Source organism: Microcaecilia unicolor, chromosome 5, assembly GCF_901765095.1.
Source record: "Microcaecilia unicolor chromosome 5, aMicUni1.1, whole genome shotgun sequence".
In the NCBI taxonomy this organism is placed as follows: Eukaryota; Metazoa; Chordata; class Amphibia; order Gymnophiona; family Siphonopidae; genus Microcaecilia; species Microcaecilia unicolor.
The window spans coordinates 143,072,905-143,090,441 of NC_044035.1; the positions used below are offsets into that span (position 1 = coordinate 143,072,905).

The 17,537-nt window shown below is 46.6% G+C and overlaps 1 protein-coding gene across 1 annotated transcript in view; it reads right to left on the minus strand.

Annotated features, from left to right (window-relative positions):
* Window positions 1-17,537, minus strand: part of GBF1 (golgi brefeldin A resistant guanine nucleotide exchange factor 1) — a 573,313-nt gene that overhangs the window by 348,205 nt on the left and 207,571 nt on the right. The window contains 1 exon segment of the mRNA XM_030203372.1: window positions 9,285-9,416. Coding sequence (XP_030059232.1) covers window positions 9,285-9,416 — 132 coding nt within the window.

Below are 17,537 nucleotides of genomic sequence, written 5' to 3' on the forward strand. Positions count from 1 at the left end.
GGAATTTGGAATGGTAGTCCCACAGTCAAACTTGTCTGAATTGTTCACTAAGGAAGGGCATGAGTGGAGAAATCTGGATGACAGCCACCTGAGACCACTGGGAACCTAGGGTCCACTGCTAGGATCCACTATTATTTTGTATAGCGCTACCAGACGCACGCAGCACTGAAACCTGACACACTAGGCTTCTCTCAAGTGGAAACATGCCATGAGTGTGACATACACTATTGAGGCCATGTGGCCCATCAATCTGAATATTTCCCAAGCTTGTAACCTTTGGATTTGCGAGGCAAGCATTGATAAAGTCTCTGCTCTCGCCTGTGGAAGACTGAGCTTGTAATATATCTAGCACGGCTGTACTGGGAGAAGGTAATACTTGGAGTAGTTTATAACTAACCCCAGTAACTCCAGGCACCTCCTCCAGTGATGGGATCTTGCCTTATACTGTGAACTTCTCTGCTTACTTCTTATTGTGGAGAGTTTTTCTTACCTCTGTGACCTCCTGCTGGACGGTGCTACATCACAGTAGATATGCCACTATTACCACTAGACATTTGGTGAAAACCCTGGGAGATGATGTGACAGCAGTACACAATACTGGTAATGGTGTTTCCCTATTCAAAACCTGAGATACTTCCTTTAACTGGAAGGTTTCAAAATGTGGGTATAGGCATCCTTTAAGTCCAGAGAGCATAGTCGATTGTTTTCCTAAATCATGGGAAGAAGGGGGACCAGATAAATCATCCTCAACTTTTCTTTGACCAGGAATTTGTTCATGGGCCTTAGATCTAGGATGGTATGAAATCCCCTGCCCCCCGCCCCCCCCCCCCCCCCCCCCCACACACACACAATTTTCTTGGGCACAAGAGTACCTGGAATAGAATCCCTTCCCTTCTTCCCCTGGTGGCACAGGTTCACATTGGCCTGGAGAAGGGTGGAGATTTCCTGTACAAGTATCTGCTTGTGCTGAAAGCTAAGTGACAATGTTCTTGGTGGGCAATTTGGTGGTCTTTGATACCAATGCAGGGTGTAACTGTCACGTTTGTGATCGTTTCCGTGTCTGTGCTCACCTCGTCCTCTGGTGGCTGCAATGGACTGTCTGTTTACTGTCACCTGTTCCAGACTTCAGCCCAGTTCAGTCCAGATCTTCCGGGCTGCCAGAATTGCTTTCCTTGTTTGTACCTCACCAGCACCCGTAGGTGCCTTGTGATTGCAGCAGCTGAGCTTTAGCAGCTGATGGGCTTTATTAATCACATAGAAACTTCTGTGTTTGCCTTTGCATCGTCTAAGGTCCCTGGTATGTGGGTGTGCTCTGTGCACTTCTGCCTAGTCCAGTTTTATTCTGAGTTCTTGCCTGGTTCTTGTTTGTTTCTGTGTAGTTAGCTTTCGTTTATTGTTTAGTTCCTAGTCTTGTTTCTGGTCTGCATTTCCTTGTCTTGTGTCTGTGTTCTTTATTAGTGGCTGCTTGGCAGCTTTTAGTCCTGACTCCCTCCTGTCTGTGTTTCTGTCTTAGTGGCTGCCTGGCAGCTTGTAGTCTTGACTCTGTTATGTGTTTCCTGCTGGTACCCAGTTCCTGCCCAGTCCGGTAAGTCCTGCCAGCCGCCTGCACCCAGGGGCTCAACTCCTGGGGAAGGGTGGTCAAGTGCAGGTGAAGCCTTGCTCCAGTCCTGTGTTCCAGTCCAAGTGTTCTTGTCCAGTGTGTTTCTGCTTTGCTTATCCCTGTCTGCAGTACCTGCTTTGTGTGTGTGTTAGCCCAGTGCTGGTTGGGGTGGTTTTGCCTGCCACTGCCGCTCCTTGGCAGCGGCCCAAGGGCTCACAAACCTAGTTGCTGCTTTGAGCCCTGACAGTAACCAACACGGACAAGTTGAAGAACCCACTGATTGGGGGTTACAAGAGGTCACCTGTCATGGAAAAAAATTCAGCCTTCCCCCTACTGGTAGGCTATCCAGGACAGTTACTTTGAATGCAGCTATACTCTCTTGGAGCCCGTCAAAGGTCGTCCCTTGCTTCGGACTATGGAGCCGGCTGGGGCTTCTGAGGACAAGGTTTAAAGGGCCAAGAATGCTGGGCAATGTGGGGACCTACACCTGAGAGTAGTAGGTTCATCATTTAGGCCCACTGAAAAGCCTCCGTAGGGAAGAGGATGCAGCTGGAGAGTGCAGAGACAGAGTCTGGATGATGTTCATGTTTCTTTATGAGGTCTGTCCTCTACCTTATCTCCAAACAAGCTGTCATCCGAGCAAGGAACGTCCCCTCAACCTCTCCAAGAACTGCTTGTTCTAGGTCACAGACATTGAGCCATGAGAGCCTGCACATCCCCACACCCATAGCGGAGAGGCTGGACACGATATCAAGAGTTATATGCATTCCTGGCCAGATATTTTCTGTACTTCAGATGCTTGCTGGCCAACCGGTAGAGCTCTACAGACTGTTCCTGTGGAAGAGTATTTGCAAGATACAGTACTGCAGACTAAAAATTGCAAGTAAAGGCTCGTGTAGAGCTGGTAGGACTGGGTGCAGGCAACAACCATCGAGACCTGAAACGTTTTCCTCCCAAAATAAGTGTCCTGTCCTCTCTACCTGGGGGCACCAAGGCATGAGTTCTGGAGCTCCTAGATTGTTTGAGAGCAGATTCGACCACCAGAAATTGGTGTGGCAATTGAGCCTTCTGGAATCTGGAAACCTTTTGGATACAGTACTGTGTATTGACCTTCTTAGGTGTGACCTGTACTGAGAATGAGAGATTCCCAGTTCTTCATTGGTGCATTTCTAAGGATAGGATGCAATGGTACAGTGACTCCTTCCTTAGGAAGTGACATAGTCCAGGACAGTCAACATCTCCACCCTGGGCTCTTCCTCTGTTTCTAACTTAAATGGGATGGCAGAAGCCTTCTCCCTGATAAAACCAGTGAAAGACAAACCCTAGTTTGGGGATTTACGTCTCTCTTGAGGTGGGGAGGGATCAGAAGGTATCCCATAAGACTCCTCCTCTGAATCTGTTGAGGTCGATGTCAGCACAGACACCCTTCAAGGTGTCGGTGTTGAGGATCTCTGCACCGGCATGGAAGGGGCCTCAGGAAGAACCTGGATTTGATCCACAGTTGGTGCAAGCACCCTAGATGCCCGAGTGGTTTTGCAACTGTATCTGTGCCAGCTCCTCTCTGAGCATGGCTCAGAACCGCTCACCAAAGAAAGGCATCGGCAAAAGGTGAGGGAACTGAAAGAGAGGAAGTCTGTGGTGGTGTCATTTTGGACTGGTAGCTGGGACCTGGCTGCTAGAAGACTTGTGCACTGGCACCTCTTCCAAAGAGGAGGAGCACTACTCCCAGTGCTGGTGCTTCTCAAATATCGGCGACAGAAATACCCAGGTGCTCCTGCACTGTGCGTCAAGGAGGACCAATGCTTATGCTTCTTGGGCTTCCACCAATGTACAGCATTGCGGTTCTTTGGTGCCAAGGTCGTTGTCAAACCCATATGTGCCCTCAGTATTGGGTCAGATGCTGACCTCTCCCGGGATCTAAACTTGGCACCCAATGTCGAGAGAGGTGGAGACCTCCTCCATGCTGGTGCACTCCCAGTGGATGCTGAAGTCTCGGCAGCCAACGAGCTCAAAGCTTCTAGTGCTGATGTCGATGTATCAGCCTTCAAGGAGCCAAAAGGCTTCTCCTGTTGAACATGCCCTCTGTGTCCTCAGCTGGATTTACAAACACAGAGACTATTAGGTTCATGGTCAGGACCAAGGTACCCAATGCACCAGTTGTGCAGGTCTGTCACAGAAATCATTTTTAGAGTCTTCATGTCTGTATCAAGAAGTGAAAATTTGGAATACATTACGACTAGATATTAGGGAAATTCAGACATATACTGTACATATACTGTATTTAAAAAGGCTCTAAAGATTTGCTTATTGTTATTGAGAAGATTTGAGACATCCTATCTAGATGATTAAGATATGATGTAATTCTCATAAAATAAAGAACCTCTTATTGATGTAATCTGCTTAGAATAACAGGAATTTAGGGGAATATGAATTATATAGCATAGCAAATTAAGTCACCCAATTACACTGGGTGCACCGTTTGAAGCCACTGGGTGTCTTCTTTGACATCAAGAATAGGACTGCAGTCAAATTAGATGCCTCAATTTTGAACTGGAAAAACAGGCATTGTTCAAATTGAGGTCAGGGCTCCTGCCTAAAAAGGGCCTAGCAATAAGCAAATAATAAAGGTAACTAAGGGACAAAAAAACTAAAAGAAATTAAAAGGAAATTGAAGAAAAAAAACAGAAAAGAATAAATGATCCAAATGGACTGAAAAAAACACACGGAAAGGCACTATCAGAAAGCACTGTAAGGTGAACACTATTAGAAAACACTGTGAGAACATTGATGCGTCCTCCCTGCTACGAGGAAAACGAAGATTGAGGGACCCATGCTCAAGCATCAGGCGGGAAGGCACCAGTGCATGCATGCATGGTGGGATGCTACTAGAAAGTTCTTGATCTCGCTAGTCAGCATCCGCACAAAGTTCCGTCGGATGACATTGCCCAGAGGTGAGAATATGATGGCCTGCTTGTCCTTGGAGAATATTCTCTGTCTTCTAGGATGGTGGTAAGTAAGAGGAGATTGTAGAAGCAGAACTACAGACTACAGGGTGAGATAACATTGGTTTACTGATAATTTATTATTATATATACTGAGATAAGTAAAAGTAGGGTATGAATAACACTGTACATGAATGAGAGTGCAGGAAGAATGGAAGGCTCTTTTAGCCACAGAGAACCAGAGGACCAGTGGCTGTATTTACTAGTTTACCTATAACTTAACCTTTAACGTCACTGGGGTCAAAAATCAGCCACAAGATACCTGGTTACCAATAACCAGTTACACTCTTTAAATATCCAATTAATAGTAAGGCCAATGAAAATTTAACCAGTTAACTTTAAGACTGTGATTTAACTGGACAGTGATGAATATCAGTGCTATCTGGTGCCACCAAATGCCTCCAACTTCTCCAACATAATGTAGTGTTCCATTAAATTGTTTAGATAACAAGACAGTCAAGTCATCAGGCCAGGAAATATAAAACAGAACATTTGTCCAATTAACTGGACAGATCTTTTGAATATCAACCCCACTATTTCTATCCAATATCTATACACACACAGTGATTTTTATAACATGTGGAGGGGCATAATCGAACGCGAACACCTATCTCCATGGGCGTCTATGTCCGAAAACGGGTACGTGAAGAGACGGGATAGACCGTATTTTTGAAAAAATGGACGTTTTTGAGCTGGGCGTTTGTTTTTTTTTAGCGATAATGGAAACTAAAACGCCCAGCTCAAAAACGTCCTGATCCGAGCCATTTGGTCGTGGGAGGAGCCACGATTCGTAGTACACTCACCCCCCTGTCATGCCAGGACACCAACTGGGCACCCTAGAGGTCAGTGTGGTGGACTTCAGACAACGCTCCCACATGCATAGCTCCCTTACCACGGGTGCTGAGCACCCAACCCCAACCCCCCTCCCCCAAAACCCACTACCCACAAATGTACAACACTACCATAGCTCTTAGGGGTGAAGGGGGCACCTACATGTGGGTACGGTGGGTTTTGGAGACCTCCCATTTACCAGCACAAGTGTTACACATAGGGGGGATGGGCCTGGGTCCACCTGCCTTAAGTGCACTGCGGTACCACTAAAAGTGCTCCAGGGACCTGCATACATGCCAAACAAAAAAACAGCACCACGGGCCTTTAAAATGGAACACAGTTCTTTAATGAATGAGCCTTGACAAAAGACCCGACACGGGCCGTGTTTCGGTGACTAGCACCTGCGTCAGGGGTCTACATAGAATACAAAACATAGAAATAATATATTTTTAAAAAATTTTTTAAAATATAATGAGTAAAACCAAAGATTAATATTTAAACTCATCAAGCCTATATAAACACCTAAAGCATTTAATATTTTAACATTGCATTTAATATTTTAACATTCTCATATATTATTATATAGTAATTTGAAAATAAATGGATAATTAATCAAAACAAAAATGGTAACTCACCACAGTGATGACGTGGAAAACTTGGGGAATAACTCGAATATATTCCTCTACAATATATTATTCCTTATTTTTGGACTAAAAGTGCTCCAAGGACCTGCATACATGCAGGCCTCTAGGACTTGTTGCTGCTATATAACATTGGCACACCAGTTGACACGTCAAGACTAATCTCTCCGAAAACGTCCTTTATTGGAATAAGCACGCTTACTCAGTTAACTGCAGATCAGAGGTTGTGCCCCACTGGCAACGAGTCTCCCTGGTACTGAGATTAGCAGTAGGTCAGAGCTGGCAGAATGGTGTACAATGCCCTCTTTCAGCCACATTCAAGGTAAGAACTAAGTTCTGTAACGTGGCTAACACGTGAAAGGGATCTAAAACTGGCTTACAAAATGGCCACTACCTCATGGACTACCGGAAACAAAACAGGGCACACTCTGACCCAGTAAGCAGGGGGAAAAGCACCATGGGAGTAGAGCCTACCAACTACCAACATCATGAGCATTTGCCACAAGCTAGTGGAATCACGGAGCCCAATACCCTACACCCACCAAAATGCATTGCTGATGTGACTCTGCAGTGCGCAAAACAGAAAAGTTGTCACACTCACCCGAGAGCCACATCAGAACCAGGGAAAGGCTCTGTCACAGGATAGAACACATTCTGCTGTCATAGAGGTGGATACGGCATTTTGAAGCTGGCATAGAGGCTGGAAATAAAAGTTATTAAAGTGGGGTTTTTTTGGTGGGAGGGGGTTAGTGACCCTGGGAGTCCGGGCAGTTGGGGCACTTTTTTGGGACTTGTTCGTGAAAAAAAAGGGTCCAAAAAAGTGACCCAAAATCGCGGTAAAAACGCTTTTTTTTTTTTTTCCGATTATCAGCTAAAGATGCCCATCTCTCCTCAGCCGATAACCACGCCCCAGTTTCGCCTTCACCACGCCTGACACGCCCCCGTCCACTTTACCCGTTTCCGCGACGGATTGCAGTTGGAAACGCCCAAATCGGCTTTCGATTATACCAATTTGGGAGCCCCACGGGAGAGAAGATGCCCATCTCCTGATTTGGGTCGCAATAAAGGCGTTTTTTCTCTTTCGATTATAAGCAGGTAAGTGTTCCCCAGTTGTAAAGATTAGGAAAGTAATTCACCCCATCACTATCTATTATTAACGAGGATAACAACAAGGTCAATGTTTTTGATTTCCTCTAGATGGCAGTAAGTACAAGCACAGCAACTCATATGATCTGCCCTAGACAAACCACAATTGGTTTGACTCTACATTTAAAGCTCGAGAAAGAAATAGCTTTTTTTTTTTTTTGTTTAAATCAAATACTCAATACTGAAACATTCAAAGATGCTGTAAGGATTTTGTCCATGTTCAGCCTCCCTTGGAATTCCAACTATCAGAATTTGCACTCCTACTCTGGAAACAAATCATAGCTGCTGGTTGCTCATAACTACTACTACTTATCATATCTATAGCGCTACAAGGCATGCACAGCGCTGTACACCATACATAACCAGAACAGAGATGGGAAACATTTTGGCCCAGTGCCCACACTGGGGAGTTGGGACTAGGTTTGGGGTCAATGCAAGAAGCCTGAGGAAATGAGGCAGCAGAGGTCCAAGAGCTAATGGGTGTTCAACAGGAATGTAGTGGCCACATTTTATGCCACAATGCTGCAATACTACCTCTAGGTTTTGCTTTTGCTTTTCCATTACTACTGAACATCCAAATGTCTATCTTTGGCTCTCTATCAAACTATGTGCAGATACTGGCACATCATCAAAGTGGGCATTTTAGGCCTTGACATATTACAGATGCCTTTGTTCTCCTGGAAGAATCTAGAGTTTAATCATGTCATAAGCAGCACATGATCAATGCAAGGATAGAGACAAATGTTTCAGGTTGTTTTTTCCTAAAAGGCAAATGACTATCATAACAAATTTTTATTCTATCCTTACAAATGTACAAGCCATTTTACTGGACATATGATTAGCTGGATATGGGGACTGAATGCTTATGAAAGGTGATTGACCAGGCAGAAACAAGAGTTCATTTCCATTTTATAACACCTTCTTTTTCCAAAAAAGAGACCTAAGTGATTCAAACCATTTATTAAACAGAAATTAACAGAATATACCCCACCACCTACTTACAACAAAAAACTGACACTACTACTAACAAGTTTAAAACGTATGCTACTTTTCTGAGTGCTGCTTATTTTTTTTTAAGCCTCCCTAAATTTAATTCATTTTCAAGATTAGACAAAATCTATGCAAGAGGAGAATAATGGTTAGACAGCTCACTGAGAACTAGAGAAGCTAGAGTTCAAATCATACCAACACACCTTATGGCCTCACCTGTGGCAAATCACTTAACCCTCCACTGCCTCAGATACAAACTTAGGGTCTCTTATCAAGCCGTGCTAGTGGCTCCCGGAATGTGATAATGCAAACAAAACCCATTCACTTTCAATGTACTCCATCACCATTGCCACAACAGTTAGCATGGCTTGATAAAAGAGGCCCTCAGATTGTAAGCCCTCTGGGGGCAGAGAAATACTTACTGCACCTGAATGTAATTTGCTTTGAACAACTGAAAGGTACGAGCTAAAGCCAAATATCTAATGTAAGAACGTTCAAATACATTTTAAAAAGCTGCCATGTTTACTTTATAAAGAATGTTTAATTTGGCTATTTATTATTAGTCACTTCCCCCAGACATTCTATAATTTTAGCACTGAAATGTAGGCACAATTTGCACACTAGAATGATAGAACACACTAGCACTTATGTGCATGAATTGTACACTTGGGTATATAGATGCGAGTTGGGCACTAAGTGCCATTCTCTAACTAATGTGTGCAAGTTGCTTAGTGCATAAATTGAAGTGGCATACATGTGGGTGGAGGGCATAAGCAGGGATCCCACTTGCATGCACAACTTACAGTATACTGTATGCTACACACTAAAGTGCCGTACTTAAGCATGCACATTTATGCCTACTACTGACATAGCGCAGGCAGGTGCGCCTAAATGTAGGTGAGTAGATGCCAATTTACAATATATTCAATAATGGAATCTAGATGTCCAGATGCCGTTATAGAGTTGGCGCACAGTGTGCTTCATCAAGGCACTTAACTCTGGTGCCCAGTTATAGAATTGCCCCCTTTATTTTAAACTATCAAAGAAAATCCAAACTCCAGTAAGTGGCCATACCTATCATTGCGTAGGAGAGGAACTTATTCACGGATGTCAGTGCCAGCCCAGTGATGGGACCTGTAGTATCTTCAGAACGAACAACCTCCAAGAAAGGACGCAGGAAAACATTGGGTTCAATTTCAGACAGTTCTGTTGTGAAAAAGAGGAGGAATAAATTTATTACAAAATCACATAAGGTATTTCATTTATGAATCAGTAATAGGTTTAGTTGTTTTAAAGATTTTTCACATTGTTAGGGCCTCAAACAATTAAAGGAATCAAGGAGATGAATGAACACGTCACATCTGGTTTCCCTGATTATGAACACCAATTTACATAAAGACCTAAACTGTACATGCATGTGAGACGAGCTCAATTCTAGTGGTATTTTAGAAAAGGAACATAAGAACTGCCATTCTGGGTCAGACCAAAAGTCAATATATCCCAGTATTCACTCTATAAAAGTGCCAATCCAGGTCACAAGTACTTGCCAAAATCCCATAACGTAGCAAGGTTCCATGCTACTTTACCCCAGAGAGAAAGAAGAAGCTGGGTAATGTAACATCTGTACACGCAAGGGACATAAGATTTCTTGATGAAATCAAGGACAGCTTCATGGAACAGCTAGTTCAGGAGCCGACAAGAGAAGGAAAAATACTAGACTTAGTCCTTAGTGGTGCTCATGATCTAGTGCAGGGTGGTAACGATACGAGGGCCGCTTGATAACAGTGATCATAATATGATCGGTTTTGATATTGGCATTGAAGGAAGTGAAACTAGGAAATCAAGTACGCTAGCGTTTAACTATAGAAAAGGTGATTACGACAAATGAGAAAAATGGTGAAAAAAAGACTGAAAGGAAGCAGCTCGCAGAGTAAAAACTGCATCAGGCGTGGATGCTGTTTAAAAACACCATCCTGGAGGTTCAGGACAAATATATTCCACGTATTAGAAAAAAGGGAAAAAAGACTAAACGTCAGCCGGCGTGGCTAAACAGTAAGATAAAGGAAATCATTAGAGCCAAAAAACAATCCTTCAGAAAGTGGAGAAGAGAACCAACTGAAAGTAACAGGATAGATCATAAGGAATGCCAAGCCAAATGCAAAGCGGAGATAAGGCGGGCAAAAAAGGACTTTGAGAAGAAATTAGTGTTGGAAGCAAAAATACATAGTAAAAATTTTTTTAGATACATTAAAAGCAGGAAACCGGCCAAAGAGTCGGTTGGGCCGCTGGACGAAAATGGTGTTAAAGGGGCGATCAAGGAGGACAAAGCCGTAGCGGAGAAATTAAATGAATTCTTTGCTTCGGTCTTCACCGAGGAGGATTTGGGGGGGACACCGGTGCCGGAAAGAATATTTGAAGCGGGGGAGTCGGAGAAACTAAACAAATTCTCTGTAACCTTGGAGGATGTAAGGGTCAGTTCAGCAAGCTGAAGAGTAGTAAATCACCGGGACCTGATGGTATTCATCCCAGAGTATTAATAGAACTAAAAATGAACTTGCGGAGCTACTGTTAGAAATATGCAATCTGTCCCTAAAATCGAGTGTAGTACCGGAAGACTGGACGGTAGCCAATGTTACTCCGATTTTTAAAGAAGGGTTCCAGAGGAGATCCAGGAATTATAGACCGGTGAGTCTGACGTCGGTGCCGGGCAAGATGGTGGAGGCTATTATTAAGAATAAAATTGCAGAGCATATACAAAACATGGACTGATGAGACAAAGTCAGCACGGATTTAGTGAAGGGAAGTCTTGCCTCACCAATCTAATGCATTTTTTTGAGGGGGTAAGCAACATGTGGACAATGGGGAGCGGTTGATATTGTATATCTGGATTTTCAGAAGGCGTTTGACAAAGTGCCGCACGAAAGACTCCTGAAGAAATTGCAGAGTCATGGAATCGGAGGTAGGGTATTATATGGATTAAGAACTGGTTGAAAGATAGGAAGCAGAGAGTAGATTGCGTGGCCAGTATTCTCAGTGGAGGAGGGTAGTTAGTGGGGTCCCGCAGGGGTCTGTGCTGGGTCCGTTGCTTTTTAATGTATTTATAAATGACCTAGAGATGGGAATAACTAGTGAGGTAATTAAATTCGCCGATGACACAAAATTATTCAGGGTCGTCAAGTCGCAGGAGGAATGTGAACGATTACAGGAGGACCTTGCGAGACTGGGAATGGGCGTGCAAGTGGCAGATGAAGTTCAATGTTGACAAGTGCAAAGTGATGCATGTGGGTAAGAGGAACCCGAATTATAGCTACGTCTTGCAAGGTTCCGCGTTAGGAGTTACGGATCAAGAAAGGGATCTGGGTGTCGTCGTCGATGATACGCTGAAACCTTCTGCTCAGTGTGCTGCTGCGGCTAGGAAAGCGAATAGAATGTTGGGTGTTATTAGGAAGGGTATGGAGTCCAGGTGTGCGGATGTTATAATGCCGTTGTATCGCTCCATGGTGCGAGCGCACCTGGAGTATTGTGTTCAGTACTGGTCTCCGTATCTCAAAAAAGATATAGTAGAATTGGAAAAGGTACAGCGAAGGGCGACGAAATGATAGTGGGATGGAGACGACTTTCCTATGAAGAGAGGCTGAGAAGGCTAGGGCTTTTCAGCTTGGAGAAGAGACGGCTGCGGGGAGATATGATAGAAGTGTATAAAATAATGAGTGGAATGGATCGGGTGGATGTGAAGCGACTGTTCACGCTATCCAAAATACTAGGACTAGAGGGCATGAGTTGAAGCTACAGTGTGGTAAATTTAAAACGAATCGGAGAAAATTTTTCTTCACCCAACGTGTAATTAGACTCTGGAATTCGTTGCCGGAGAACGTGGTACGGGCGGTTAGCTTGACGGAGTTTAAAAAGGGGTTAGATAGATTCCTAAAGGACAAGTCCATAGGCCGCTATTAAATGGACTTGGAAAAATTCCGCATTTTTAGGTATAACTTGTCTGGAATGTTTTTACGTTTGGGGAGCGTGCCAGGTGCCCTTGACCTGGATTGGCCACTGTCGGTGACAGGATGCTGGGCTAGATGGACCTTTGGTCTTTCCCAGTATGGCACTACTTATGTACTTATGTACTTATGTTCTCCAGGTTCTACCTTAACAGTTAATGACTTCACACCTACTGGAATTTGTCCAAACTCTTGGAATCTCTGAATAGCTACATTAGCTGCTTTAACCAATCCTCCATTAACAATCTGTTTTAAATGTAGCACTATGTAACTCTATGGCATAGCCCCTGGTCTTTGTACTTTTTTAAGAGAGTAATCAATTTGCATTTCCCCATTTCACTAAGGCTTTTGTAGTCCTCTATCACATCTCCTCTCAACTACCTCTTCTACAAGCTGAAGAGCCTAACCTCTTTAGCTTTCCTCATACAAGAGAAGTTTCATTCCCTTAATCATATAGGTCACTCTTCTCTGTTCCTTTTCTAATTTCACCATAAAACAAAGATACCTACTTGTAGCTGGTGTTCTCCAAGGACAGCAGGCCACTTATTCTCACATGTGGGTGACGTCATACGATGGAGACCTGGTGTGGACGCTGAATCGCTAGCACTCTAAATAAAGTTCTAGCAGAGTCCCACCGTGCTAAGAGTACAGCCAAAAACAATTAGGGCAGGTGGAAGTAAACAGGAGGAAAGCGAATGCTATATACCTGTAGAAGGTATTCTCCGAGCACAGCAGACTGATTGTTCTCACTGATGGGTGACGTCCACGGCAGCCCCTCCAATCGGAACACTTTCTAGCAAAGTCCTTTGCTAGTCCTCGCGCGCCGATGCGCACCGCGCATGCGCGGCCGTCTTCCCGTCCGAACCGGCTCGTGCCGGCCAGTCTCATATGTAGCAATATGTAGCAAGACAAAGAGAAGGGAAGACACAACTCCAAAGGGAAGGCGGGCGGGTTTGTGAGAACAATCAGCCTGCTGTCCTCGGAGAATACCTCCTACAGGTATGTAGCATTCGCTTTCTCCGAGGACAAGCAGGCTGCTTGTTCTCACTGAGGGGTATCCCTAGCCCCCAGGCTCACTCAAAACAACAACCATGGTCAATTGGGCCTCGCAACGGTGAGGACATAACTGAGATTGACCTAAAAATTTACCAACTAACAGAGTGCAGCCTGGAACAAAACAAACATGGGCCTAGGGGGGTGGAGTTGGATTCTAAAACCCGAACAGATTCTGAAGCACTGACTGCCCGAACCGACTGTCGCGTCGGGTATCCTGCTGCAGGCAGTAATGAGATGTGAATGTGTGGACAGATGACCACGTCGCAGCTTTGCAAATCTCTTCAATAGTGGCTGACTTCAAGTGGGCTACCCGACGCTTCCATTGGCTCTAACATTATGAGCCGTGACATGACCCTCAAGAGCCAGCCCAGCCTGGGCGTAAGTGAAGGAAATGCAATCTGCTAGCCAATTGGATATGGTGCGTTTTCCCACAGCCACTCCCCTCCTGTTGGGATCAAAAGAAACAAAAATTGGGCGGACTGTCTGTGGGGCTGTGTCCGCTCCAGATAGAAGGCCAATGCTCTCTTGCAGTCCAATGTGTGCAGCTGACGTTCAGCAGGGCAGGAATGAGGACGGGGAAAGAATGTTGGCAAGACAATTGACTGGATCAGATGGAACTCCGACACAACCTTTGGCAAGAACTTAGGGTGAGTGCGGAGGACTACTCTGTTATGATGAAATTTGGTGTAAGGGGCCTGGGCTACCAGGGCCTGAAGCTCACTGACTCTACGAGCTGAAGTAACTGCCACCAGAAAATGACCTTCAGGTCAAGTACTTCAGATGGTAGGAATTCAGTGGCTCAAAAGGAGGTTTCATCAGCTGGGTGAGAACGACATTGAGATCCCATGACACTGTAGGAGGCTTGACAGAGGGCTTTGACAAAAGCAACCCTCTCATGAAGCGACAACTAAAGGCTGCCCTGAGATCGGCTTACCTTCCACACGGTAATGGTATGCACTGATTGCACTAAGGTGAACCCTTACAGAGTTGGTCTTGAGGCCGGACTCAGACAAGTGCAGAAGGTATTCAAGCAGGGTCTGTGTAGGACAAGAGCCGAGGATCTAGGGCCTTGCTGTCACACCAGACGGCAAACCTCCTCCACAGAAAGAAGTAACTCCTCTTAGTGGAATCTTTCCTGGAAGCAAGCAAGATGCGGGAGATACCCTCTGACAGACCCAAAGAGGCAAAGTTTACGCTCTCAACATCCAGGCCGTGAAAGCCAGGGACCGGAGGTTGGGATGCAGAAGCGCCCTTCATCCTGTGTGATGAGGGTCGGAAAACACTCCAATCTCCACGGTTCTTCGGAGGACAACTCCAGAAGAAGAGGGAACCAGATCTGACGTGGCCAAAAAGGATCAATCAGAATCATGGTGCCTCGGTCTTGCTTGAGTTTCAACAAAGTCTTCCCCACCAGAGGAATGGGAGGATAAGCATACAGCAGACCCTCCCCCCAGTCCAGGAGGAAAGGCATCCGATGCCAGTCTGCCGTGGGCCTGAAGCCTGGAACAGAACTGAGGACTTTGTGGTTGGCTCGAGATGCGAAGAGATCTACCAAGGGGGTGCCCCACACCTGGAAGATCTGTCGCACTACACGGGAATTGAGCGACCACTCGTGAGGTTGCATAATCCTGCTCAACCTGTCGGCCAGACTGTTGTTTACGCCTGCCAGATATGTGGCTTGGAGCACCATGCCGTGACGGTGAGCCCAGAGCCACATGCTGACGGCTTCCTGACACAGGGGGCGAGATCCGGTGCCCCCCTGCTTGTTGATGTAATACATGGCAACCTAGTTGTCTGTCTGAATTTGGATAATTTGGTGGGACAGCCGATCTCTGAAAGCCTTCAGAGCGTTCCAGACCGCTCGTAACTCCAGAAGATTGATCTGCAGATCGCGTTCCTGGAGGGACCTGCTTCCTTGGGTGTGAAGCCCATCGACATGAGCTCCCCACCCCAGGAGAGACGCATCCGTGGTCAGCACTTTTTGTGGCTGAGGAATTTGGAAAGGACGTCCCAGAGTCAAATTGGACCAAATCGTCCACCAATACAGGGATTTGAGAAAACTCGTGGACAGATGGATCACGTCTTCTAGATCCCCAGCAGCCTGAAACCACTGGGAAGCTAGGGTCCATTGAGCAGATCTCATGTGAAGGCGGGCCATGGGAGTCACATGAACTGTGGAGGCCATGTGGCCCAGCAATCTCAACATCTGCCGAGCTGTGATCTGCTGGGATGCTCGCACCCGCGAGACGAGGGACAACAAGTTGTTGGCTCTCGTCTCTGGGAGATAGGCGCGAGCCGTCCGAGAGTCCAGCAGAGCGCCTATGAATTCGAGTTTCTGCACTGGAGAAGATGGGACTTTGGATAATTATCACAAACCCAAGTAGCTCCAGGAAGCGAATAGTCATCTGCATGGACTGCAGGGCTCCTGCCTCGGATGTGCTCTTCACCGGCCAATCGTCGAGATATGGGAACACGTGTACCCCCAGTCTGCGAAGTGCCGCTGCTACTACAGCCAAGCACTTCATGAACACTCTGGCGCAGAGGCGAGCCCAAAGGGTAGCACACAGTACTGGAAGTGACGTGTGCCCAGCTGAAATCGCAGATACTGTCTGTGAGCTGGCAGTATCGGAATGTGCGTGTAGGCGTCCTTCAAGTCCAGACAGCATAGCCAATCGTTTTCCTGAATCATGGGGAGAAGGGTGCCCAGGGAAAGCATCCTGAACTTTTCTTTGACCAGATATTTGTTCAGGGCCCTTAGGTCTAGGACGCATCCCCCCTGTTTTCTTTTCCACAAGGAAGTAACCTGGAATAGAATCCCAGCCCTTCTTGCCAGGATGGCACGGGCTCGACCGCATTGGCGCTGAGAAGGGCGGAGAGTTCCTCTGCAAGTACCTGCTTGTGCTGGAAGCTGTAAGACTGAGCTCCCGGTGGACAATTTGGAGGTTTTGAGGTCAAATTGAGGGTGTATCCTTGCCGGACTATTTGGAGAACCACTGATCGGAGGTTTATGAGAGGCCACCTTTGGTGAAAAGCTTTTCAACCTCCCTCCGACTGGCAGGTCGCCCGGCACTGACACTTGGATGTCGGCTATGCTCTGCTGGAGCCAGTCAAAAGCTCGTCCCTTGCTTTTGCTGGGGAGCCGAGGGGCCTTGCTGAGGCGCACGCTGCTGACGAGAGCGAGCGCGCTGGGGCTTAGCCTGGGCCGCAGGCTGTCGAGAAGGACGATTGTACCTACGCTTACCAGAAGAGTAGGGAACAGTCTTCCTTCCCCGAAAAATCTTCTACCTGTAGAGGTAGAGCTGAAGGCTGCCGGCGGGAGAACTTGTCGAATGCGGTGTCCCGCTGGTGGAGCTGCTCTACCACCTGCTCGACTTTTTCTCCAAAAATATTATCCGCACGGCAAGGCGAGTCTGCAATCCGCTGCTGGATTCTATTCTCCAGGTCGGAGGCACGCAGCCATGACAGTCTGCGCATCACCACACCTTGAGCAGCGGCCCTGGACGCAACATCAAAGGTGTCATACACCCCTCTGGCCAGGAATTTTCTGCACGCCTTCAGCTGCCTGACCACCTCCTGAAATGGCTTGGCTTGCTCAGGGGGGAGCTTGTCCACCAAGCCCGCCAACTGCCGCACATTGTTCCGCATGTGTATGCTCGTGTAGAGCTGGTAGGACTGAATCTTGGCCACGAGCATAGAAGAATGGTAGGCCTTCCTCCCAAAGGAGTCTAAGGTTCTAGAGTCCTTGCCCGGGGGGCGCCGAAGCATGCTCCCTAGAACTCTTGGCCTTCTTTAGGGCCAAATCCACACTCCAGAGTCGTGAGACAACTGAGTGCGCATCAGCTCTGGGTCCCCATGGATCCGGTACTGGGACTCGATCTTCTTGGGAATGTGGGGATTACTTAGAGGCTTGGTCCAGTTCGCCAGCAATGTCTTTTGAGGACATGATGCATGGGTACTGTGGACGCTTCCTTAGGTGGAGAAGGATAGTCCAGGAGCTCAAACATTTCAGCCCTGGGCTCGTCCTCCACAACCACCGGGAAGGGGATGGCCGTAGACATCTCCCGGACAAAGGAAGCGAAAGACAGACTCTCAGGAGGAGAAAGCTGTCTTTCAGGAGAGGGAGTGGGATCGGAAGGGAGACCCTCAGACTCCTCGTCAGAGAAATATCTGATGTCTTCTTCCTCTTCCACGAGGCCTCACCATCGGTGTCAGACACAAGTTCACGGACCTGTGTCTGCAACCGTGCCCGGCTCGAGTCCTTGGAACCACGGCC